The sequence below is a fragment of the Periplaneta americana genome, chromosome 17 (genome assembly GCF_040183065.1).
Source record: "Periplaneta americana isolate PAMFEO1 chromosome 17, P.americana_PAMFEO1_priV1, whole genome shotgun sequence".
In the NCBI taxonomy this organism is placed as follows: domain Eukaryota; kingdom Metazoa; phylum Arthropoda; class Insecta; order Blattodea; family Blattidae; genus Periplaneta; species Periplaneta americana.
The window spans coordinates 508,140-536,005 of record NC_091133.1 but is presented as its reverse complement, the minus strand read 5'-3'; the positions used below and the strand labels follow the sequence as shown (position 1 = coordinate 536,005).

At 35.4% G+C, this 27,866-nt stretch overlaps 2 protein-coding genes across 2 annotated transcripts; both read right to left on the bottom strand.

Moving 5' to 3' along the window:
- Positions 1 to 3,518: 3,518 nt before the first annotated feature.
- LOC138693384 (zinc finger protein 235-like) lies at positions 3,519 to 12,208 on the bottom strand. Its single transcript, XM_069817306.1, has 4 exons — positions 11,865 to 12,208; positions 10,794 to 10,931; positions 8,417 to 8,499; positions 3,519 to 6,763 (listed from the first exon to the last, which is right to left on the bottom strand). Exons 1-4 carry the CDS (start codon positions 11,976 to 11,978, stop codon positions 5,683 to 5,685), a joined length of 1,416 nt encoding a protein of 471 aa, XP_069673407.1. The 5' UTR covers positions 11,979 to 12,208; the 3' UTR covers positions 3,519 to 5,682.
- Positions 12,209 to 18,528: 6,320 nt separating this feature from the next.
- LOC138692674 (uncharacterized) lies at positions 18,529 to 26,981 on the bottom strand. Its single transcript, XM_069815795.1, has 5 exons — positions 26,923 to 26,981; positions 26,099 to 26,239; positions 24,150 to 24,287; positions 23,073 to 23,146; positions 18,529 to 18,961 (listed from the first exon to the last, which is right to left on the bottom strand). The coding sequence occupies exons 1-5, from the start codon at positions 26,959 to 26,961 to the stop codon at positions 18,922 to 18,924; spliced, it is 432 nt and encodes a 143-aa protein (XP_069671896.1). The 5' UTR covers positions 26,962 to 26,981; the 3' UTR covers positions 18,529 to 18,921.
- Between the last annotated feature and the right edge of the window lie 885 nt (positions 26,982 to 27,866).

Sequence of the window (27,866 nt, the reverse complement as noted above, 5' to 3'; positions counted from 1 at the left end):
AATAATCATACCTAGATCATATCTAAATGTAAGGTAGGTTTTACCACAGTCACAGAATACTTTTATGAGTCACATAAACCTTGTGCTCATCTTATGCACTATGACTTTACTTTGGCGCCATTCAGTATTATGTCCACTTTGTTGCCCAAGGAGGAGTGAGTACAGATTCCTGAGGGGGGGGGGGAATGGAAAGCAAAATTAAAGAATTCCCATAGAACGGGGTTATTGGGGACATCGCGTACCTACCTCCCCCCTTATAGCTTTACTGTTCTACAATATATCGGGATATGATCATTAAATAAAAGTATTTTCGGGGGGGTGCGTGTTTCTCACAGCGTTACATCCATATCCGCGATGTTTTGGACCGAGTTGTATAGGGCTTGGACTGTAGGTCAACTACAAATTATAACAGGGCATAACTTAAAACAATCTCTCTCTTTTTTTCTCTCGTAGAGAAAAACATGCATACATCAATAAAAATTTTGTAACTATGCTAACAGAAACTTTTATATATATATATATATATAGAGATTACCTTCCTGAAGATATCATATGAAATATAAACTCTATTCTATTTAATCTCGTCTTTGAGTTTACATATTATACCGGGATTGTTTCTGTATTGTTGTGCAGTATGTTATTCATACATCTCCAAGTGGAGGCCAGAACACCTGCAGACTTCTAACACAGGAGTACAGGCTGTTACAATAGTAACATTAAACTGCATCCATTCCTCAAATGAGGTACAGAAATTCTTATACATTCAGAAATTTAAAATAAATATTAAAGACCAGACACATTATCCGAAGGCTTTAATCGTCAATTTAAGCACGGGACCTTAATCATAAACAAAATAAAAAAAAAAGTTTTTTTTCAATACTTTCTAACATTAATGAAAAAAAAAAAAGAGTTGTGACAAGTTTGGGTGGTAGTACCCACATAGCCCCCCATAACTCCGCCTTTGTTTGTTCTACTAGATGCGTCATGCATTATTTTCGGCATAAAAGTGAAAAAAATAAATAAATAGATACATACATACATACATCTTGATGACACAACTTTTAACATTGTATCACTTGGTATTTGTATGATAATAACTATCTTGTGTTAAATATTATTAACGTACCTTGTTAACATGTTTCGACCTATTTTTCGGTCATTTTCGGAACTGGTCGTTGTTGGTCTTGGCGCCTCCTGTTTCCTATGTGGGTGCGTTTTGTAGTGTAGAGTCAAAGAGTGTATGTGTTTTGAAATTGAGTTCTGTGTTGAGAATATCTTTGAGTTGTGTTTTCGTGTGTCTGTATATTTCGTATTGTTCTAGTGTGTTGAGTGTCTGTCTTTTAGGTGGGATGTGCAGTATTTCCATGTCTGTGTTGATGTCTCTTTAGGTGTGGTTTGCATTTGTGATGTGTTCTGCATATGTGGAGGTGTTTTGCAAATTTTTTTTATGGCTGTGATGTGTTCTTTGTAACGTGTTTGAAATGATCTGCCCGTCTGTCCTATGTAGTAGTTGTTCCAGTGTTGCATTTGAGTTTGTATACGCCTGTGTTTGGTTGTATTTGTTTGTGTGTTGACATGTATTTAGAGAATGTTATTTATTCTGTATGCGATGTTGTAGTTTAATTTCTTGAATGGGGTTGCAATTTTATGTGAGTTTTTGTTGTCGTACGCTAGTGTGATGTATTTTTTGTGTTCTTGTGTTTGTGTTACGTTCTTCTGTTTTTTGTGGTGTTGTTTTGTCTTATGTATTATGTTGGTTATTATGTTCGGGTTGTATCCGTTTTCTTGTGCTATGTATTTGATTGTGTTTAGTTCTTCGTTATAATCCTGTTTGTTCATTGTTATGTTGAGTAGTCTGTGTATCATTGTTCGGAATGCAGCTTGTTTGTGTTGTGTGGGGTGGTTGGATGTGTTGTGTCTGTGTGTTGTTGTTGTTGTTGGTTTTCTGTATACTTTCAACGTGTGTTTGTTGTCTACTTTTGTTATTGTGATGTCTAGAAAATTTATGGATTTGTTGTTTTCAATTTCTAATGTGTAGTGTAGCTTTGGGTGTATTTTTGTTTATGTGTTGATGTAGGTTTTGGATTTGTCTTTTGTTTCCTTTGTATAGTATTAGTATGTCTTCTACGTATCTGTGCCAATATATGATGTTGTCTGCGTGTTTGTTGTTGTCTATGCTTATTATATATGTCTGTTCTATGTGGTGTAAGAATATTTCTGCTAGTATGCTGGAAATGGGTAATCCCTAGGGTAGGCCTTCAGTTTGTGTGTAATATTTGTTATTGTATGTGAAGTACTTTTGTTTTGTGATTATGTCTGTGGTGTGGATGATTTCTTTGATTTGTTCTTGTGGTGTGTGTTGTTTTTGAGTTTTTGTTCTAGTATCTATAGTGTATCTTGTATGGGTATGTTTGTGTATAGGTTAGTTATGTCGAAAGTTACTCATGTTGTATTGTGTAGGATATGTTTGTCTTTTATTTTATTTATTTACTAGGTTTTTTATTTTATTGGGTTATTTTACGACGCTGTATCAACATCTAGGTTATTTAGCGTCTGAATGATATGAAGGTGATAATTCCGGTGAAATGAGGCCGGGGTCCAGTACCGAAAGTTACCCAGAATTTGCTCGGATTGCGTTGAGGGAAAACCCCGGAAAAAACCTCAACCAGGTAACTTGCCCCGACCGGGATTCGAACCCGGGCCACCTGGTTTCGCAGCCAGACGCTCTGACCGTTACTCCACAGGAGTGGACTTATTTACTAGGTCTATGTTGTTTTTTATTGTTGTTTGTTTTTCGAATTCTATGTTGTCCCTTATGGTTTAGTCCATACATAACACATCCAACCACCATACCTTGCTCAAAATTCCTCTTTTGCTTCTACTTCATTTTACTGACTATTTTATATTAAATAGTAATATCTGAATTATCTTTAAATATGCGGGGTTCCATCCTAGAACCTTTCGTTTAATGAACCACTATCACAGCCATTATTCCACTAATTCGTTCGTGAACAAACCCTTAAAAATTAGGTTTACGCACAATAAATTAACATCAAATACTTCCAAATGTATTAACATGTGACTTTATTATTACCAGTATATAGTAGAACTGAATTCATTAGTTTCCTGTTATCTTTATTACAGTTAATAGGCCAAATTGATCAGTAATTATTGTGCTTTCTAACAATTTATAATATATCGTGAGTATATACCTAATTTGTTTTCTCGTGCTAATTAACTAGGTTTCCCTTGTAGACTACTTAATTAACACGAGAATATGTGCTACATATTCCTAATGTATAATATTCCAAAATCAAAGATGTGAAGTATATTTGGTTTTAGTTCATATTATTATATTTATACGTGGATGAACTTTAATAAGGAAGCAATTTATAGCAGAAATGTAAGTAGAGCCTAATGATATTTTATTATAGCACACGGCAAGTAAAGAGTGAAGCGATGCTTGGAGAGCGTATTGCTAGAAATTCTAACTCAAAACATCTATACTGCGGTAGCTGACAAGTTGCACGTTTTCAAGTGTGTTCGTAAATAAAAAAGGGGAATTGGCATAAATGACAAATGAATTGTGTGTGTATAACATGTTTATTAATTATTGCAACAAATTGAAAATCATCAACTGCATTCTTTTTATCCATACGAAGTATGTAAAAGAATTTATTGTAACAATTCTATGAGAAAAACAATGCAAATATAACCAAATACAAAATTTGGTAGGAACAGTGAAGATGTACTCTTAATGTTTTAATGCCTAAAATTCTATTTTAGGTAAAAATTTTTTCCTCCAATTGTATGGCAAGAAAAAGTGACGCAATGAACTTTTCAATATTTTTCAGGCAGAGGACTAAACAATAACTGAGAACAAATTGCTTAATAGACAGGTATGCACATGAAAACTAATATTATATAATATTATAAATAAAAATACTCAATTACTCACAGCAACCATAACTCCCCAAACAGCAACAGCAATGAGGCGGTACGTAGAAGAATAATCCTCATTGTATTTGTGTAATAAAACGTCCAATTTTACATAAAAATATGCACATTATATTAATGCCGATCCACGTGTAAAGAGATAGTCTTTTGAGCTTATCTTTACACATGAAACACATTCCAAAATTATCACAGCTGAAAGGCATTTACTGCCTTCCTCTTTCTCTCCACATAGATCAATATTGTTAATATAGTTTATCGTCAGATATCTTCTTGTGCCCCCATCTCATCTCCGATTCAAGATTCCTTCCAGTATCTCCATCACTAGGCAGTTTCTTCTCAGCCAGTGACCATCCAATTCCTTTACCTCTTCAATTTTAGTATCATTCTTTCTTCACTGTTCTTTCGAACACAGCTTATTTCTTATCCTCTGTGTCCACTTAACACGATCAATTTTCCTCCATTCATATTATTAATCATTGTAATTGCTTCTCTTCCCTTGGTAGTAATGTCCATGTTTCTGCTCCAAACAATCCCACATTCCATCCAAAGCACTTCATTTGTCCCTTACTTCCTTCTCTTTCTAGAGGTCCATAAAAGCTGATCATTTTTCTACTAAAAGGTCCGTTGGTCATTCCTATCCTCAATTTCATTTCCTAGTAACAGCTAATGTTACTGCTTATAGTATACCCCAAGTATTTAAAGACGACCACTTGTTTTATTGCCTCATTTGGAGTTCCTCTGACAATGGTCCTCGTCTTATTTGAATTTATGCTTATCCCATACTACTCTTCATAGCTGTCGTCGAGATCCAGCAGCATATAGCTTAGTAAAGTCTCCTCTGCTGCTAACAACGGCATATCATCAACAAATCTGATGTGCTTTACTCTTCTTCCTCCCACAGTAAATCCTCCCATGTTCTGAAAACATTTCTTCACATACAACTTAACCCACTAAAAAATCTAATACACAGAATTATTTAAGATTTGAATTCTGGTGGTAATCTGGTCAGACAACCGTAGCATAATTCTAAAAGTGATTCTATTGAATTTTTTGTGATAGACGCAATGGATGATGAAGAAACATTTTTGTGTACAAAATATACGAGAAAATAGATTTATGATGACAAGAGAGTGAAGTAACGTTCGAGTTTCCTGCAAGCTTCTCCTTAATTACGAATGCTCAACTTTCCTTATATATATTTAAACAAAATTTCATATTCTCGTTTCAGTTCTCGTTCCCGGTTGTGAACCAAGCCCAACAGTTTAACCTACAGGACAGAGACAAACACATTCCACAAATATCGCATTACCAAGTCATTTCTTCAGTATATTTCAAACCACATTTAAAATAGTCTTCTTAAAGAAACACGATTCAGACGTATCACACTTCTAAGGTTTCTCACTTAAAGATGTTCATTGCTCTTTAAGCTACTTGAACGAAAAAAACATTTACTATAAAAATCGTATTACAAAAGGTTATTACCAATAGACTTGGACACATGAATACTTAAAATATACCTAATACCGAAAAACAATTGATTTCACCCAAAACGTACATACACTTGACAGGTTTCTCGCCAGTGTGCTGCCGTTCATGGTTTCTTAGGAAAGTCGAATCTCAAAAAGACTAACAACGAATTTAATATTTGCAAGATATCTCGTCAGTCTGCCGGCATAAATGTGTCTTTAAGTTACTAGACATTGTGAAATTCCTACCACAAACATCTCATTTGAAAGAAATATCGCCTATGTGTACTCGTATATGCACTTTCAAGTTACCCGAGCGCGAGAAACACTTACCACAAACATCACATTTGAAAGGTTTATCGCCTGTGTGTAGCCGTGAATGCACTTTCAAGTTACCGGAGTGCGAGAAACACTTACCACAAACAACACACTTGAAAGGTTTATCGCCTGTGTGTAATCTTAAATGCACTTTCAAGGTACCGGAGCGCGAAAAACACTTACCGCAAATATCACATTTGAAAGACTTTTCTCCCATGTGAATACGTTCATGGACTTTCAGGGTATTCGAAAGCGAAAAACACTTACCACAAACATTACATTTGAAAGACTTCTCTCCGATGTGAAGACGTTCATGAGCTTTTAGCGTATGCGAATACGAAAAACACTTACCACACACAGCACATGTCAAATGTTTCTTGCCTGTGTGTAAGCCCACATGCACTTTCAAGTGATCGGAGCGCGAGAAGCATTTACCACAAACATCACATTTGTAAGCGCATTTGTAATGTTTGTCGCCTGTGTGCAGGAGTTCATGGCTTCTTAGATGACTAGAACGTGAAAAACACTTGCCACAAACATCGCATTTGAAAGGTTTGTCGCCTGTGTGAAGGCGTTCATGGCTTCTTAGATTACGAGAAAGCGAAAAACACTTGCCACAAACATCGCATTTGAAAGGTTTCTCGCCTGTGTGCCTCCGTTTATGGCATTTTAAGAGATCCGATCGCGAGAAACACCTCCCACAGACATCGCATTTAAAAGGTTTCTCACCTGAGTGAAGGCGTTCATGGCATCTAAGATGACAGGACTGCGAAAAACACTTGCCACAAACACCACACTCGAAAGTTTTGTCGCCTGTGTGAAGGCGTTCATGGCTTCTTAGATGACCAGACTGCGAAAAACACCTCCCACAGAAATCGCATTTAAAAGGTTTTTCGCCTGTGTGAAGGCGTTCATGGTTTCTTAGATGACAGGTCTGCAAAAAACACTTTCCACAAACATCACAGTTGAAAGGTTTCTTGCCTACGTCCGTGGATACAGTCCTCTCATTCGTAGCTGCAATCCTGAAATAAACATACTATCAGTTTATGAAATAGTCGCCAAACAGAGAGAAATCATAAATTGGAGAAACAACGTTAAGTACAATGGTATGTATTATAGTAGTACGGTAGTATATCTGGTGTTATGGCAGTGAAAGAATGATGACCTTAAATACAGCACAAAGCATGAACAAATGAACATATAAAATAAATAAGTAAATCAATAAAAAAAATAAATAAATAAGTAAAAAAATAACTAAGTAAGTAAATAAATAAGTAATTAATAAGAAAATCTATACTAATAATGAACCTGTAAGCGAAATTTTTCTGCTAATTTTTGCTTTTCTAAAAATAATCGGTGTTAATATGTATAATTAATCATCCTGAAACCGAAAATCGCTTTTTCGTAAATTTTGTTTGTATGACAGTCTGCCTGTCTGGATGTTTGTTACCTTTTCACACGATAATGGCTGAACAGATTTAGATGAAAATTGGAACATAAATGAAGTTCGTTGTAACTTAGATTTTAGGCTATATGGGATTCAAAATACTTTATTTAAAAGGGGGGGATTATAAGGGGGCCTGAATTAAATAAACTGAAGTATCTCGCTTATTATTGGTTTTTGTGAGAAATGTTATATAGCAAAAGGTTCTTTAAAAATGATTTCCGATAAGTTTTATTCCAGACAAAATTTTCATAGGACTGATATTTAAGTCTGTCTGTCTGGATAATTGTTACCTTTCCATGCGATAATGGCAGAACAGATTTCGATGAAATTTGGAATATAAATTAAGTTCGTTGTATCTTAGATATTAGGCTATATGGTATTCAAAATACTTCATTTGAAAGGGGGGTTTATTAGGGGACCTGAATTAAATAAACCCAAATATCTCGCTTAAAATTGATTTTTGTGAAAAACTTTGCATAACAAAAGTTTCTTTAAAAATGATTTCCTATAAGTTTTATCGCAGGCAAAATTTTGATAGGAGTGACGACGATGGCTACAATGAAATCAAAACAAATGACTCTGTCTATATAAGGCGGCCTTGACGTTTATCAATATTAATATACAGAGAATATTTTGTGTGTTTGTATGAAGTAATCTCAGAAGTTAAAAGAGGGGCTTAGAACAAAAAGTATGTAAGTGACGGAACTCGAGTAAATAAATAAATAAGTAAATATTTCAATCACTCAATCGATGAGTAAATGGATAAATAAATAAATAATTAAATAAAACAGGCAAATTAATGCCACACAGTGACTTTGCAACCGTGATTAATTCTTTGCAGAAGAATGCTTGGAATGGACTCAAAATAGACTGTAATACATAATTTTCTAGGGAAATATAAAAGCTTCAATGGAAAACAAACTGCAGATATTAAGTAGGAGGGCATCAATACCCTGGGCTGGAATATGAGTGTAAAGGTCCACTACTTGCATATCCATCTATATTACTTTCCTGATAATCTACGCATTTTTAGTGAAGAACATGAAGACAGGTTTTAACAGTACATTATGGCAAACAGATACCAAGGGAAGTGCAGTGTGAATGTGATGACTGATTATTGCTGGATGATTCAGACAGACAGTTCTTCTGAAGCTGCTTCTAAACAGTAAAGCTAACAGACACTTCAAACACAGTGAACTCTACGTGACGACTCGCACACCACACTCACCTTTCCGTCAAAACCTCGTTGTCCTCTGCTGTTACTTCCACTCTTGGGTCCTCATTCACTGCGTCCGAGTCAGTCTGCTCTTCCTAATACAGAGCAAATAAAAAAAAAAAAGATAGCACAATTTACATTAAGAAAAGCGCACAGAATTTAGATGCCACAGAACTGCATTTCAATTGTATAAGGCCTAGTAGAATTTTAGCAAATAGAGGACAATTCTTGAGGCAGATATTTCGTGGGGCAATTCTTTTCCTTGTAGATCTGCGGCTTTGAACCTTTTTCAACATGTGACACAGAAAGAATGTAATTTAAAATCCTGTAGCGCAGTCAGCTGTTTTCTTCAAGCAGGAGGGGAATTTTCACGGTTTTAGAAGGGGACGAGTGGTATAAAATGCAAATGAATGACATAAATGTAAATACATTAATATATAAAATAATATATTTTAAATTTTATATGACTTATTTTTAGTCAACATACGGAGGAATGATAATATTCTGAATGGTGGAAAGGCGCAAAAGATGTTGAGAACAAAATCAAAATACATATTATTCACAAACTGAACTTACACAGCTTTTTTATTTTTATGTTTTTTTTTTTTTAAGTTTATGATAGAGATGCAAAATTTAATGAGAGAAAATTATTCCAAAGCAATTTCAGTGTCAAAGATACCGTATTATGAATGTTCTCTTAACTTCATATTTAGAAGGTACGAAAAGATACAATATTATTACATGTTTTGATAACATATCGAATCCAGGAAACATTTCTGTTTATAAAAACAAGTGTAATACGGTAGATTTTATGGTTGGTATTTCACTAATCTGGCTACCCTAGATGCGCATCTGTCATTCTCTGCTCTGTTGCTTGCACACCCACACTTTGTTCACTGAATGTCGACTTGTGCCATATTTGAGATTCTGACGCAGACCAATGGATCACTTGAGTACGCACAGCCACGCTGGTGGAAAATGACTGTTATAGAGTAACTATTTTAACACTTATAATAGAAGAAATGTTCTATGAACGATTATTCAATAATTTCTAGTTTAGAATTTGGTGGATTTTGTAAGTGGTTTACAACAATTTAACAACTGCAATGGTTATCCAGCGTCTCAGTGAAGTGAAGGTGATAATGCCAGCGAAATCTGTCTACGGTTAGTGCCGAAAGTTAACCTGCATAATTATCTCAATGGGTTAAGGGGTAATACCTGAAAAAACTTCAAACTGGTAACTTCTCGCAACCTGTATCTGGACACCGATTTGCTATTCTCACGGTCAGACATGTTAATTGCAACTCCACACTTTTGAACGAAAGTGGTACAATCCCCATTTTTCTGACAATGTCTAATACCAAGTCATTGCATGACTTCGAAGTTTTACATTACCAGGTATATAATGAGTTGAGTTCGCTTTCTATAGTACTACTATGCTCATTACATTTTCTTCCAGTTTGCTCCATAAATTCTGCCAGGCAAAATTATTAAGTATACAATTATACAAAAGCACCAGTACACAAAGATCCCTTTGCTATGACAATACTGAATATTATATCGTAGAGAAAAAAATTGGTTAGAAAATTCGTTGAACAATTTTGTAAACTACATAAATTTCCAGAGAATTTCAACGAAGTTATAGTCTAGTCATAAGAAGTAAAGGAAATTCAAATGCAATGTTTAGTTCTAGTAATTTAAAACTGGCAAAATAAAGTTTCTAATTTTACGTTTCTCTACCTGTAGTAAAATTAAATGCAATTCACTGACAGATTAAGAGTAAATAAAATATACAACAGTATCATGTATGCTGTATCTGCATGTATATATCAGAACATTTTGCAAAATTTAGAACCTATTCTGCAATCCACTCAAAATCAATTATAAGGCGTAAAAAAAATTTACAATACATCTTCTCTCTATGCGTGAGATAATATTCTACATAAGATACATTGCAAATACGTAAATACTTATAAACAAAAGGTGAAAAAAAAATGAAATCACGAGATGATGTATGTACATACATCTAAAACAAAATCTAATGTTTGTAAACGATAATATGTATTAAGAATTTTGCACAAAGACACAGATAAAAAAAGAAGCATTGTCCTCAAATGCACTGGGGGGAATGTGTGGCTTGGAAACGATTAAGAATATGCATACCTGAAATTCCATTTTCATATCTAAAATAAACCGAGATAACACTCCAGAATTAGTTCCCTACAACATGACTTATCTTGTAACACTAAATAGTGATAAGTGTTTTTCTGTCTCTATCATAAAGTAAAATGCACTGCAAATACTGTTCTAAAGAGGTAGTATCTGTAGCAATCAAAATAAAGATAAACACAGGAAGTAGAACACAGTGCATTCCTTGTGCTGCACTCACCTCTTGTTCAAGTTTCACCATAGGGAACGAAATTGGCACGGGATCTTTCTCACATTTTATCTCTGATAAGAGAACAGAGCTCTGGTCCTCATATTCCTCTTTTATGCCAGTCACGTGAGGATCCAAGAAATTTCGTTCCTGCAGTTAAAACAGATGTCTTAAAAGAGCAATTGATTACAGAGTGTTAGGAGATGACTTCTAACATTGCAAGTTGTTCTCTATGTGACGGTATGGCACAGAATAATTATAACTCGCAGCTTGTGCTTTACATTATGATGAATAAGCCCAGGATTTATATATGCACATGGATATTTTGATCAAAAAACACGTTATAGATGTCACTAACGTCTGTGACGATGAATACGCAAAGTTAACTGTGCATACGTTTTTTTAATATTTTGGCCATTACTGCATATAATACAGGCTACTACTGTGCATTATATTGTAGCAGTTTCAACATTGTTTAGAATAACAACAATATTTGCATTGTTGTGTAAAAAAACAATAAGACTCTGGAGTGTTCTGGTGTCAGCACATAATATTTTTTGTTTGACTATACTCGAAGGCTATAAATCCCTTTTGTATGAAGGGAAGCTATTGAAAAACCACCACTACTTGCTTTTGGTTCATTGAATTACTGCACAAAAGAAAATATTCCCAAACATCGCTACCTTACTGACTCTAACATCCCTATCCCCCTTTTCTATGCTTGGCTTATCAATTGAAAACGAAAAATGATTTTGAGACTTAGACAAACAAAGAGAAAAAAATGAATTCGTGTCCTTAAGGATAATATAAAAAATCTTCACTGCGGGAATGTGTAGCTTAGCAACGATTAAGAATAAGGTATAACCTGTAACTTCTTTTTAAATTTGAAATATAGAACTAAATAACACTTCAACATTAGGCTTTGCTACAACATGACAAATAAAAAATATATTGTCATCAAATTTCTTCTATCTCTATCACACACTAACAAGCACTGAAAGTAATATTATAAAGAGATAGATAACCAAAAATACAAAATAAGCACAGGAAGAACACAGAGTGTATTTCTTGTGCTCCACTCACCTCTGGTTCACGTTTCACCATGGGGAACGAAATTGGCATCGGATCTTCATCAATTTTCACCTCATTTGTAAGAGCATGTCCCTGGTCCACATATTCTTCAGAGTAATAAGACATCTTTGCGTAGGCTTACGTATAACACTCGTTTAATTGCTGTTCAGAGTAATAAGACATCTTTGCGTAGGCTTACGTATAACAGTCGTTTAATTGTTGTTCAGACATATAAGACATCTTTGCGTAGGCTTACATTTAACAGTCGTTTAATTGTTGCACGTATTCATCGTTACCAATGAGTTATAATATTGTTTCTCGATCGTTACGATACAAGGTGGTCAGGGCTGACTAGATCCTTAACGAAGTTTTTTTCAGACGGACATGTTCAGACAGACTATCGAGGTTCTGAATGACTGTAAATTCAAGTTTTATTCCTCTTTGTAAATATTTAAGGTCCAAGATTCAGTCTCTTTTTATCCATACCGATAGGGTTATTTTACGACGCTGTACCTACATCTACGTTATTTAGCGTCTGAATGATATGAAGGTGATAATCCCGGTGAAATGAGTCCGGGGTCATTTCTGACCGTTACTCCACAGGTGTGGACTCTCTCATGCATATCCTATAGTATCTTTTCCTCTTCTGGTAACAACGTCATAGCATGAGCAAATCTTTTGCTCTTTACTCTTCTTCCTATTACTATTTAGGATGAGATGATGTCACTTACCAGCAACCAGGGAAAATGATGAACTTTTTATACATGAATACCCTGAAATTAACGTAAAATCCACAAATTTTTTAAACTCATGCCCCCTCCTCCCAATTTTAAATTAAATGCTTAAATGCCACACAATGTGTGCATTTACAAGTATCATTCGAACAGGAATATCGGAAGAAATATTTTTTTTTTTTAACATTCTCAGGTGGTTGTGAAATATATAAAGAAAAGTGGAAAATAGTGTGTGTGTGAATGAAGATATCGAAAGATCAACGGAACATTATAAAGTAATAATAAAGATCCTATCAGAATCTAAAATACTGAACAAAATACGAGACACATGCTTTGCAAGGAGATGTTAAAGATAGTTAGTCTGTTTCTTGAGCTCAGCTATCATACATATTACAGGCCAATGTTCGCTGGAATATAGTAGACTTTCTTTAACACTTGTTATTATATTTGTGAAATTGGCATGTTGTAGCCGGATGCAGAATAATTATATAAAATATGTACAATTCTCTCAATGTCTAAATAGTGTTTAATTATAGACTGTCATTCTTATATTTTCCTTTGATTGTGGTTCTGGCTGATATGTACATCTATTATCAGGCAGTACATCTCACTTGACGATATGTTCAGAGGAAGGACAATTGTTTGCATCCATCTGAAGACTGATTAGAATTATATGTAACTAATCGACAGTGTATACAATGGAGGGGGAAAGGAACTGGCTACCCTGCCCCATTGTCTCCTGACGTAGTTGCCTCATAAGTGGTGTCTTTTTATAATACTTGAGGTTTAGACCTGTCTTCGGACAGTTGATTAAGCAACATTAACGGTAATATTCATCAAACTTTTTGTTGTTCATGCTGATAGTTTCGGCATTAATATACCTAAAGTACCTATTTTCAGCATTCGTGGCATGTTATTTTCAATCTGCAACCTTTGTGGAACTTATTTGAAAGTGTAAGATTTGAAAATTACGTCCTGATTTCGCGATAAAATAAATAACAAACAGAAATGCTTAAAAAATTTTTATGTCCCACCGCTAATGGTAACGAAATGCTTTTATGATAATTCATTACACAATATATAAATGCAATTTTTTAAATATGACTGCTTCTTAACCAAGAAGGTCTAGTTTTGAAGTTCAAACAGAAGAACCTTCAAAATGTTCACAAACAGAGCAGAACTTTTATATGTTTATATTTGCAAAGAAATAAAGATCAGAAGTTTCTCCCACCAGTAATAAAATTCGCTGCATATAATTACCACTAATAAATCAATATATATATATATATATATATATATATATATATATATATATATATATAATCATCACAGTTAAATAGAGACTATAAGATTTGAATGAAACAGTTTTACTCTAACGTTTAAATTGTTTAAAGATTATTCATGCCAGATCAATTAAACTAATTCTGAGAAACTGTTCCGCCCGAAATTATGAAAATTGTTTGAATTCAGGATAACTTCTGCAGAAGTATGGCATGAATAGTCATCACAGATGAAAAAAATTTCACCAATGAATAGAGTTCCAGTCGGGACGATGATAAGCTCTGTGAGTCGATGGTTATTAGAGAACAAAAATTCGCTCCGGCGCCCAGGATCGAACCCGGTTCCATTGTTCAAAGTACCAAGAGCTCTAACCACTGAGCTACGCCGAAGCTCAATCCACAACACCGGATGAAATCACCCTACACTAGTGTTTTTCACTTTGTGGCATGACTCCAATTTCGACATATATGTTGACATTTAAATTAAGTCAATTGCCATTATGCAAGGAACGCATTCAACTGAGTGACTTGATGGTCGGGATTCCACAGTAATATGCTCTGTTGGACGAAGAATCTACGTAAAGATTTATTTTTCGTACTACAGAATATATGTTTTGATAAAAAAGTAATCTTTACATAGATACTTCGTCCATTACTGTAGAATCCTGACCACAAAATCACTAAATTGAGTGCGTCCCTAATATAGTGGTATATATATATATATATATATATGTGTGTGTGTGTGACAACATATATGTCGAACTTGGAGTCTGGCCACAAAGGGAAACCCACTGGATGAGAGAGGATTCGATCCGGTGGTGTGGATTGAATATACCACGAGAAAATAGATTTATGACAAAAGAGTTAAACAACTTTCAGTTTCTCATTAATTGCAAACGCTCAAATTTCAATGTATTTTAACAGTACTTCAGTTCACGTTATAGTTTTCATTCCCGGGTTATTGTGCACTTGACAGTTTTATCTTACAGGACAGAAAAACACAAACATCGCATTACCAAATATTTTCGTCAATACATTTGAAAACATATTCAAAATAGTGTACCAAAAGAAACACGTTTCAGAGATATCAGAATTGAAAGGCTTCTCGCCTATATCTGTTAATGGCTTTTAAGGCTACTCGACTGCGGAAAACGTGTACCAAAAAAATCGTATTAGTAAAGGTTATTACCAATAGATTTTAGTACATGAATAGTACAACTACTAGCGAAACACAAATGATGGCCGTCACATTTGGAAGGTTTCTCGGCTGTGCGCAAGAGTAGATGGCTTTTACGTCTACTGGACTCACAGACTCACCCAAGCTGAACATCGCATTTGAGACGATTCTTCCCTATGTGGTTGTGATCATGGACTCTTCTCCCATGTTTCTGCCCAATACAATGCCAAACTACATACAAAGCACTTGACTTAGTTTTTTTCCAGAGCTCCACAAAAGATACTTTTTTTTCCTGTTAAAAGATCCCTTGACAGTTGTTTTACTCAATTTGAATTCCTGGAGGCTAGTCATGTTGCTGCCTACAGTACACCTCAAGTATATGAAGCTGTCCACATTCTCTATTGCTCCATTTAAAATTCGCAAGTTTACATTATAAATTTTTCTTCCTAAGACCATGGTCCTCGTCTTATTTGAATTTATACTCATCCCATACTACTGCTCAGAGCTGTCATTTAGTTCCAATAGCATATCCCCAGCGACTAGGGATTATAAAGAATGCACACTAAGCGAATCTTCCTGTGTTTTGTTTCTCTGTGCACCGGCGTTTAGTTCCCCTTTCAAGCGCTAGAGGTTAGTGTAATCGAGCACATGCTAAGATAATAATTGAGAATAGAGTTTAGACACAGGATCCAAATATCATCGCCTACCTCACAGCATAATCCAGTAAAGCTTTGCTTCAAATAAATTCAAGTTAACAGCTTTTCCTTAGTTCTCAGTGACAAATTAGTTGTAATAATAATTTGTTATATTTTATATATAATAAATTATATTATAAAATAACATAATACTTAAAAAAATTATGTATCAAGTTCATTAAATATTTGTATACAATATAATATAGATATATGGTTTTAATTCTTACAGGAGTTGTATTCTTTCATTTTCAGTACCAACAAATCATAACATATTTTAATTGTTGTTGGGGTCAACGTCTCAAATCTCATTGTAAAGGAACTCTAGTGTCTAAATATTACAGTTAACGACGGATTTATTATTTCATCGGTCCAATTTCCTTTATTTCAGTGCATAATGTACCATAATGTACCTAGATGTGTTAATAGTATGTGTTATATTACTGCTGTGCTAGCTGGTGCGATGACAGTGACAAATCCAGGAAGATAGGAGAATCTCACGCTCAAATTTGTTTGAAGATCATTGATATCAGTCATACTACATCAAAGTATCGACGCGAAATATCCATACTGTATAATTAACTATACGCTGACATCCCTTAGTATCATCTCCTCTCCTGACAAGAACGCCATATCATCAGCAAAACACGTGATCTTTATTCTTATTCCTCTTATTATCTGTCCTCCCATGTTTTGAAAAGAGTTTTTCAAACTCAGGTTAAACTAATACAAAATGTTTACACAGAATTTCTTACGAAGTCAAATCTAGTGGTAATCTGGTTAGATACATGCAGCATAATACTGAAAGTGATTGTACTCAATTTCTGAGTTAGTTAGACACGATGGATGAACATGCGCCCTTCCTGAAAAATATACGACGAGGAAAAAGCTGTATGATAAAAGAGTAAATAAACTTTCACGTTCTTTGCACAATGTATTTTAACAGTATTTCTGTTCTCGTTGTCGTTTTCCTTCCTGGTTAATTGTGGACGTAACAGTTTTATCCTACAAGACAGAAAAAAAGACACATTCCACAAAACATCGCATTACCAAACCATTTCATCAGTATATTTGAAAACATATTTAAAATAATTTTCCAAAAAAGAAAAAAAGAATCATAAGACGACCCGACCTTATCCACAAATAACACATTTGAAAAGTTTCTCGCCTATGTGCCGACGCAGGTGTCGTTTTAGGATACTTGAGGTATAGATACATTTACCACAAATATCACATATGAAATGTGTAACACCCGTATGCACGCGTTTAAGGGCTTATAGTTCAGCCCACAGCGAGTAACACTTACTACAAAAATCACATTTGAAAGGTTTCATCCTAGAGTGCACAGGTTCATGGGTGACCCGAATACGAGTAACACCTACCACAAACATCCCGCCTGAAGGGCTTGTCGCCAGTGAAGGCTTTTAGGCTATCGAACCGCGACAAAAACTTACCACAAACATCGCATTTCAAAGGTCTCTCCGCAGAGTGCACACGTTGATGGACTTTTAAGTGAGACGATTGCGAGTAAGACTTACCACAAACATTACATTTGTAAGGTTTCTCGCCAGAGTGAACAAGTTCATGGCGTTTAAGGCCACTCGAAGAAGTGAAACTCTTACCACAATCATCACACTTGAAAGGTTTTTGGAAAGAGTGTACACGTTCATGAATTTTAAGGCTAGACAACTGCGTGAAACACTTACCACAAACATCACATTTGAAAGGTTTCACGCCCGAGTGCAGTCGTTGATGGGCTTTTAAGGTACCAGATTCCCTGAAAGACTGACCACAAATATCACATTTAAAATGTTTCTCGCCAGAGTGCACACGTTCATGGCTTTTTAGGCCATACGAACGCGAGAAACACTTACCACAAACATCACATTTAAAAGGTTTGTCGCCTGTGTGCAGACGTTCATGCCCTCTTAAGGTACTCAAAGCAGAGTAACTCGTACCACAAACATTACACTTGAAAGGTTTTTCTCCGGTGTGCAGGCGTTCATGAGTTTTTAAATTAGTGTTCAGTGAAAAGCACTTACCACAAAATTTACAATTGAAAGGCTTCTCGCCAGTATGCACGAATTTATGTTTTTTTAAACCACCTGGCAGCAAGAAACACTTGCCACAAAAATCACACTTGAAACACTTTTCCCCGGTGTGCAGACTTTCATGAGTTTTTAAACTTTTCGAGTTTGACAAAGACATAGCAGAAACTTCGCATTTGAAAGGTTTCCTGCTTACGTCCATAGAAGAATGACTGCTCATATTTTTTGCAGTCGACGCGCATATTTTAGACAATCGTAATCCCAAATGCTTCTCATCTTCGCGAGTCCGCACAGGTTTTCCCGAGGAACCCGACTTCCTAGGAATCTCGATCTCTTCAATTGCCAATTTTGTGGGTACAATCTTCTCATTCCTAGCTGCAATCCTGAAGTAAATATACTATCAGTCTATAAAATAGTGACAAGTATACAATCTATTATTGAATAGTCGAATCATAACAACCCTATTTCATGAGGAGGTACATTACGATTAGAGATACATGCTCATATTTAATTTATGAGTAATGGTGCAAGTATCAAAACTGGACTTCATCAGTACAAAAAATATAAGGATTACACCACGTTAGTCAACTCTCAGTTAGCTTTCATTTTTAATGAGCCTCTCTGTCCACAGTCACCTGAATTTGCCTTATTCTTTTTCAACTCGAGCACGCTATTTTATTCGATTGTTTCGAAATTCGAAATCACACATGTCCTATATTTTTTTCTATCTTTTAATCTTGTGATGTCTAAAATCTCTATAGTTTTTAATTTTGGCACTTTAAAATTAGAGAAAACTGCAGTGGAACATTGGTGATTCCATTTCGCAGTAAGCGTCATCATGAGAAAATCTGATTGGTATTATATTTAACTTGGTATTTATTGTCTTGCGAAAGTTTAACTAGTAACAATTCTATTCATTTTTATATGTTGAGTAGTACTAACAAGACTGCCACCTACAAACACTTGAAGTAAATTGGAACTATTTCTTCACCTTTTTGTCCCATGTGTATTTTTCAGGAGGGAGTATATCAGAATCATTTGTAGCGACGTCTAGCACTTTCCTCTAAACCAGCGACGCCATCAAGTTCTCTTACGTGCTGTTCTTCAATTTCGTTCCAGGACACCACGTGTTCAAACCTTACCACCCCTGATATCCTTCTCCTACTTGCAGTCTTATGCTAGACGTCATAGGGAAGAACAAATTTAATGCAATGCATTATTTGACCTCAAGCTAAAGAATGAAGTGCATTGAAGGCTTCATCACAATATCCTCAATTACTTCATTTTTTACTTCCTATTTTAAATAATAATGTAAGAAATAGTTTTGAAAATAATATCAATGTTCGATAGTACGTATAGTTGTAATCAGTTCTTCCCTTCCATGAAACTTAACATATCTTAACTTAAAAGTCGACTGACAGATAATAAATAATGTTAAGTTTTAAGAACTGCAGCTGCTAACGTAATATTACCTGGTATAGAGAATGTTATACCTAAAAATAATTGTTAAATTTGAAGCTTCTGCAGCAAGTGCTTCAAGTATGAAGAATGAACTCTTGTAATAAAGGAAAATGTGTTTCAACATCGTAAGTACACATTGCATTTGCAACAGATAATTAATAAATTAAAAGCTTAGGAAATAACTCATTTTCTTTGGTTCTGTTTGTGCATGTATTTACGTACCACTATATTGGTCTTTCTTCCAGTGTTTCGTCATGATATAATTAAACTACAATACATATTATTTTGGCCTAGAAGAATATGATATATGATTGAACGTGATGTACTGCTAATTTATAAAAAAATAGTCATAAAATCATAACTGAAACATTGGGCCGAATAATGGTCTATGTTACAATGTGCTAACTGTGCAAGAGTAACAAATATGTTACGTCGTAATTCCGCTCATAAATTAACTATTCAACGGAAACATAGATTGTTATTCCATAAGTATGTTTTGTACACTAAGCAAGGTACACGAATGTATGTTACTGAATGACATATTACACATCGCAGAAGTTTAACAATAGATTTAACTCCACAACAATGGTACTGGGGAATACAGACAATAAACAGTTTTATACAATCACAATATTACGAAATATACTAAATCAATAAAAAGGTTAAAGTATGAACAATTCGATTATGACATTTATTTTTAAATGTTATATATTAATATGAATTAACAACATGTAGTTTACTAAAGTTACACTCAATGTCATATTATGAATAAACATACAATATTGATCAAATAATAGCAGCGATACTAGAAAATAACTGCAGTATTGCACTGTACAGACACCATTAAATTAAAGAAATTTGTAACAATAACAAATGAATAAAGAAAATTAAATACGACAGTTGGGAAATTGTTAGGAGATGGAGTTTGAATCCCTGCCCCGAATATTCAGTATCCATCCCAACAGATGGCGAGACCAACACTAGGTAAAATGTAAATTAAAATACAAGTAATAAAATACTGCAAAATAACAGGGAGGAAATTCCATTAGTTTGGGGATCTTTCCCAGTATCTCGCGACTTTGTCTTCCTTGTATACTCAACACCACTATGTCTCAGAGACTTTTATGTCACACAACAAAAAAATTGTTTTATTTAACGACGCTCGCATCTTCCGAGGTTATATCAGCAACGACAGTGTCCCACAGGGGTTTTTTACATGCCAGTAAACCTACGGACATGAGCCTGATGCATTTAAGCACTTTAAATGCCATCGACCTGGCCCGGGATCGAACCCGCAACCAGTCCTGTACCAACTGCGCCCACCAGGTCGATTTTGGTGACACATCTTTCCACTTACTAATATTAATTTGTCTGCATTCTTTTTCTTTGTTTAGATTTATTTAGCTGGTCAATATCTACCGTACAAATCATCATTCTCTTCCAGTCGTCCATCTTACGTAATAGATCAACCGAAACCTGACACACAGAGTTCAAGTACCCAGTATTCGTAAAGAGAACAAACTCCCGTGCGATAACTGCCGATACGTTGTAAACAACTGGATACGCTAGAAGTGACTAGTGACATAGACCTTAGTACCAACCAAGACATTCATGGTTGTAACTCGTGTAGAAGCGCCTCTGATACAGATAATGAAAAACAATGTTTGCGTTAGCTGTGTAAGACTATATACAGAGCATTATCCCATTAAAAACTCAATTTTTTTTAATTGTAACATAGACCGTTATTCAGCTCAATGCTTCAATTTTATATCACACATATTTCCGTTTTTAAATAATGTCTGTGCCTTACATCATGACTGTAATTTGTAGAATATTTATAAATTCATTACCGCTCTAACTGCTCATTAATATTGTGAATGACGTATCTCAGGTAATAAAAATATAAATTGTTTCATTTACATGATTGTGATGTCACTACAACTACAATACTGTGCCTGAGAGCTGGGTACACATACAGTTATATGCAGTCTTTCACAAAGAAGCATGCAGCTATCTTGAAAATCATAAGTTGCTGTGCTCATTTCGTGAACAGCAGCACGATAGCAAGGAACTCTGCATTAATAACAACACCAACAAATTTGTTGTGTGAGTGGGATAGAAGGACTAGGTCTAGGGAGTGGAGGGGGAAACCGTGGCCATACAGAAAGAAATCAGAACCTGGTGAAACATTGTTGAAGAACCACTGTATGTATCATTGTAGTTGTAATTCTGGTGGTGTGAAAGTGAAAGACTGATGCCCTTCACTGCACCAGGATGCATGGACGAACGATCGAACAAAGAGATAGATAAATGAATAAATAAGTAAAACACGCAAATTAATATTACATAATGGCTTCCTAAACGCGACGAGCGGATCGGAGAAAAACTCTTCGAATGAACTCAATATGGCAGTACATAATTTCCTTAGGAATTACAAAAACTTCAATTATAAAGAAACTGTAGAAATTCAGTTGAAGAGTTTCAATTCCCTAGGCTGCAATATGAGTGTAAGCTTGTGCATCTAAATTACAGTAACTTCCCTCTCATTCAGACAGTAGGGTAGGTAATTATTATTGGCTACTCACAGTACAGTACCTGCCTTCTTCCTCCCCGCCATGTACTTTTATCCTCCACATATTTGCAACCCCGTCGTGCTTTCAATAAATCAGAGGTTGTGTGTGGAAGAAGTTCACTACACTTTCTAAGACATTTACTGATAAAAGCTCGAAGTTTAGTTATTTTTTAAAAGACAAATTGGATATTTTGAAGCGGCTGGATGAAGGGGAAACTATTTTTGGTATCCCAAGAAGTACAATTTATGACTGGAAGCATAATCGGGCAGCATTGGAAGAATATTGTGCATCCACGAGCTCTAATGACAAGCGCCGTGCATTGGAACAGCCTAGTGTTTTCAAATACGATTAGGAACTGTTTCTATGGTTTCAAGAACAAAGACGGAAAGGTACTCCAATATCTGGTCCGATTCTGAAAGAGAATGCGCTTGATATGCATAAGAAACAAGGAGGCGATAATTTCTCTGCTAGTGATTGGTGGTTGTCAATGTGGAGGGAAAAGTACGGCGTTCGTCTGCTTGCAATTAGTGGAGTGAGGATGTCAGCTGATACCGTTGCAGCTGAAGAATATAAAACTACATTCCGAGATTTGGTGAGTAAACTAGAATTACCTTTCCAGCAGATATACAATTGTGACGAAACCGGTTTAAATATCAAATGTTTACTGAAAAGAACTTTAGAATATACATCATACAAAACTGCGTCTGGTTTCAAAATCCAAAAAGAACATGTGACATTATTAGCTTGCTACAATGCATCAGGAGCAAATAAGTTTCCCCTGATGTTAATTGGAATAAATTAAAAAATATACTGATTGTAACTATTGTAATTGGTGATTTAATTACTGTATTATTCAAATGTCCACAAATATTTTCTTATCATATTTACTCATATCAATTATGCAGACGATGGAGGGATACTTAACTAATTTCCGTACCGTCATGCAGTAAGGCATGGCCTATGAAATCACGTGAATGCCGGACGATGAAGCGGATGGACGACATAGCAATGGATAGCAAAGAATTTACTGAATTTTGTTGAAAATCTAAGAACTTTTAATGAAGAATATGAAGAAAGGTTTGAACAGAACTTATGGAAACCAGACATCAAGCGAAGTGCAGTGTGATTGTGATAACTGATTATTTCTGGATGACTCAGACAGACAGTTCTTCTGAAGCTGCTTCTGGACAGTCAAGCTAACAGACACGTCAAACACAATGAACTCTCTACGTGAAGACTAGTACACCACACTCACCTTTCGGCGAAAACCTCTTTGTCCTCTGACGTCACTTCCACCCTTGGCCCCTCATTGAAGTCACTGTGCACTTCCTACAAATACAGAGCAAATAAAACAAAAAGATAGCTCAATTTACGTTAACAAAAGAGCATTGATTTTAGTTGCCACACAACTACATTTAAGTCGCAAGAGGCCTAGTAGAATTTTAACCAATAAAAGACAAATCTTGGGGAAGATATTTTATGGGGAAGCTTTTCGTTGTAGAACAGCGTTTATCAAAGTGTGGCACACTAACGTTATACCAGTAGTTTATAATGCTGTAGCACACTCATATAATCTGTTGTTACCAAACTGGAGGGGAATTTCGAGATTTTTGGTTAGAAATCAGAATACTATAAAATACAAATCAATGGGTATATCTGTATGCATTAAAATATTGACCATAATATTTTCAATTTTACATGAATTTTATTTTATTGGGTTGTTTTACGAAGCCGTATCAACATCTCAGGTTATTTACCGTCAGAATGACATGAAGGTGATAATGCCAGTGAAATAAGTCCGGAGTCCAGCACCAAAAGTTACGCAGTATTTGCTCTATTTTTTATTGGGTTATTTTACGACGCTGTATCAACATCTAGCTTATTTAAAGTCTGAATGATATGAAGGTGATAATGACGGTGAAATGAGTCCGGGGTCCAGCACCGAAAGTTACCTAGGATTTGTTCGTATTGGGTTGAGGGAAAATCCCGGAAAAACCTCAACCAGGTACAGCAACTTGCCCCGACCAGGATTCGAACCCGGGTCATCTGGTCATTTGCTCTATTGGGTTGAGGGAAAACCCTGGTAAAAACCTCAACCGGGTAACTTGTCCATACCGGGATTCGAACCCGGGCCACCTCGTTTCGAGGCCAGACGCGCTGAATGTTACTCTTCAGGTGTGGACTAAATTTTATTATTTATGAGACAACATACTGGGGAACGTTAATACGATGAGTGGAAAAAAAACCACATGTTGCAAAAGACGTTGAGAAGAGAAACAAAATACAAGATAAACACTGGAGGACCGCAGTGCATTCCTTGTTCTGCACTGACCTCAGGTTCATGTTTGAAAACTGGGAATGAAATTGGCACTGGATGATCTTCAAATTTTATCTCAGATGTGAGATCTTGGGTCTGGTCCTCATATTCTTCCTTTATACCAGTCAAATACTGATCCCCAACATTCCGTTCCTGCAGTACAGAGAGATATATTAAATGAACAATTTATCACAGGATGTTAGAACACGACCTATACTGTTATAAGCTGTTCCCTATGTGTTCATATGCCTCAGCATGATCACAACCTAGCACGTAATTTACACTATGATGAATAGGGTCAGGATTCATATCAAAATGTATATAATCCATGCAAAAACATTTTTGAAGTGCAGTTTCAATAAATTAAGAGTTTTTACTTGATGTATTTAACGACGCTGCAACAACTACTAGATAATTTAGCATCGATGACATTGGTGATTGAGAGATGGTATTTGGCGACATGAGGCCGAAGATTCGCACAGATTACGTAACATTCATATTATGGTTCCGGAAAAACTCGGAAATCCGCAACCGGGGAATCAACCAAAAGCGTGAATCGAACCCGTGACTGAGCGCAACTCGGGATTGGCAGGCAAGCACCTAGCCGACTGAGCCACACGAGTGGCTTCAATGGCAGAGCTAGGGCCAGTAGGCCTTCTCTTCCGTCCAGCTATACTCTAAATCTAATTGAATACAATTGGTTTATAGTGACGGTCACATAAGAACAGTTCCTGAACAGCAAATATTGCCGTCATGTCAGTGATGCCAATTGTTGCCAGATATCACACGATCTTATGTACTAAACTAATTACTTACTTACCGCACTTTATGTTGGAAGGTTATTTGAAATAATTCAATAATTTGTAACATATTTTCATAAGAAAACTATACAGGGAAAGGGATCAACATGACAATTATTTTGTGTGGCAATACGAAATTCATTGGTTTTACTCCCGAGACATAACCTAAAAATTTATTTTGTTTGACCACATGAAATTATTAGTACTAACTCCGAAAACTTACATGACTATAGTCTTGAATTATAACCACAACGCAATACACAAAATAACTATGATGTATTAATATTAGAACTGATATTAATTAATTACTACTATGTTCAAATTTCGCTACCATCCAGTAACCGGCTCAGAGATCTAGTACAATTTTAACTGCTTGGCACTTCAGTACCGACAAATATTGCCGATATTTGTCTCAGCTGCCAACATACCGGTTACAAAATCACAACCATTTGCAGTATCTGTCAGTATTAAAATTGGAAACGAAGTAGGCAAAGGAAAATTCAACCTGCAAAGTAGAAAATCACCACAATCCACTAGCATATGTAGAAATGGGGGGAAAAATGGTTAGGTTGCACCCTTACGGTATGAAGCATCCGAACAGCCTGCGGAATCGTTTCCCCAACGCTTTCTCTCTTTTGATACTTAAAGACGTCGTAACAATAATTATTTTGGGTAGTTTACATGTACTGATAATGTTAATAGCGGTGGCCACCTTGAGGCAAAATAACTTTTTTCATTACTCGCACATAAACGCTGATTGAGCAGGCATTGTTAGCACCCATAAGATGCGATCCAGCAGGCAATGGTTTAAACCCATTAGTCAATGTGTATCAAAGTAATTGTTACATCTGCAACAAGAGAATAAAAAAAACCGTAAACTTAAAAAGAAGTCTGTTCCTACGCACAATTGTCTCCATGTATTCGAGATAATTCTGGCTTCAATAGCAGAAATAAATATTTCAGAATTATTATTATTATTATTATTATTATTATTATTATTATTATTAATATTATTATTTGAATTTTAAAATGAATCCCTAGAGTTTAAGTTGTGAAAGTTATGGAAAACTTCAAAGAGTTAATACAATTCTAGACTGGTAATAGGTGTGATATACTTACAAATGCATTACTGATATATGCGTATATTGATAGAGAACCACTTACATCATCTTCAGTTTTTACCATAGGGAAGACAAGAGGCACTGGTGTGGTGTCTTCAACCTTTATCTCTGATGTGATATCGTAACTCTCGTCCACGCATTCTATCTTCATGTCCGTCACTTGCAGATGCGATAAATTCCCTTCCTACAGGACAGAAAAACATCGTGAATAATTTTATTAGTTATTTTTAAAGATTACTTGATCAGTAACAGCCGCCAATCTGGTTGTGCATGACAGTCATTGCTAATGTGAATCATAATGTACACGTCAGTAACAGAAGCAGATTTCAAATCAATGTTGTTTTAAGCCTTTCCACAAATTTAATTAAAGTTAACGTTTTACTTGTCAATAAGTGGTAGCATGTACTCCATAAATTTTGATCAAGTGCGTTAGAAAATATGACTGTTGTGGGACATCAGAAAGCACCTGGCCTGAATACAATTGTCTTAGAAATAATAACGCCAAACAAAATCTCTCTCACATGATATCCAATGTTCAACTAAGTTTCAAACGGACGTATCAAACAGAATCGCAGTTCCATACGGTTTTGGGGCGGATTAAGTTAATAATTATTGTAGCTCTGTAATACTCGATCATGATGCAGGGTGAACAGCGGTCAGAGACACTAGCTGAACTTCGTGTGAAAAGTTCTTCCCATGAGAGAAGAATCAACGCACACTTCATAAAGCCAGATCAATACATGACGCCATATAAAACACAGCAACAGAAGGCATTTATTCAATTGATTATAAAGTGTGAAATGTATGCTTTTCTCCACTGTTCGATAAACATACAAACAAGGTACACAGTAAACGTTTTCTATTTACCTCTGATGAAGCCTCATTCTCTTCTATTTTGTAATCCATTCCATGCGATGATTAAAAAAAGTATGGCCAAATATGTGGATCAAACGGACCGTGACAGTCGGGTCTATGACGCTTCAATAGTCGCCAGTGATCTCAATATAAATAAACTGGATACATAACACCTGTAGAAAAATGCTGAAAGAAAGTGCCGTGTACCTTCTGTACTATTGGGATAACTGAGGCGTATCTTTCTCTCTTTCTAACGGACATGGGAAATTGTTGTTTTGTTGAAAGAAGTATGTATAATATTATTTATATTTCGTTAATTTTGCCGTTGTAATGTTGAAATATTGTGAAGCATACAGCCGTACCGTACGTAAGACTGAGTAATAAAGAAGTGACATATAGCCTACTTTATTTTCCCAAACAAGCCTCGACATAAGAGACCCAGAGACTCTAGGCAGTTAAGAGGCTAGGATTAATTTAATGTAATTGGAATTTACAAAATAGACAAGCAGACTTAGAAATGAAGTAGACAAGTACCAATTATACTTTTTTTATATTTATAACTAGAAGATTACTTCTAATTGGGGTACTGGCTGATATATATATATATATATATATATATATATATATATATATATATATATATATATATATATATATATTAATAAACAGCAGTACTTCACTTATATGTCAGAGGAAGAACAATTGTTTGTATACATCTCATTAATGAAATATGTTACTAGTCATCGATAAATGCAACGGAAGGGGAAATGAGATGGCAACCATATACAATTATCTGCTGGCTTAGTTGCTTCATGACAGATGCCTCATTGGTGTCATGAGTTTCATCTTGTCTTCGAACAGTTGCCTACACAATTTATATGAAAATTTATTGCTGGTCACCCATCAGAAACGATGGGAATCCTAGTCAAATTGTACCCCATTATGACAACTTCCAA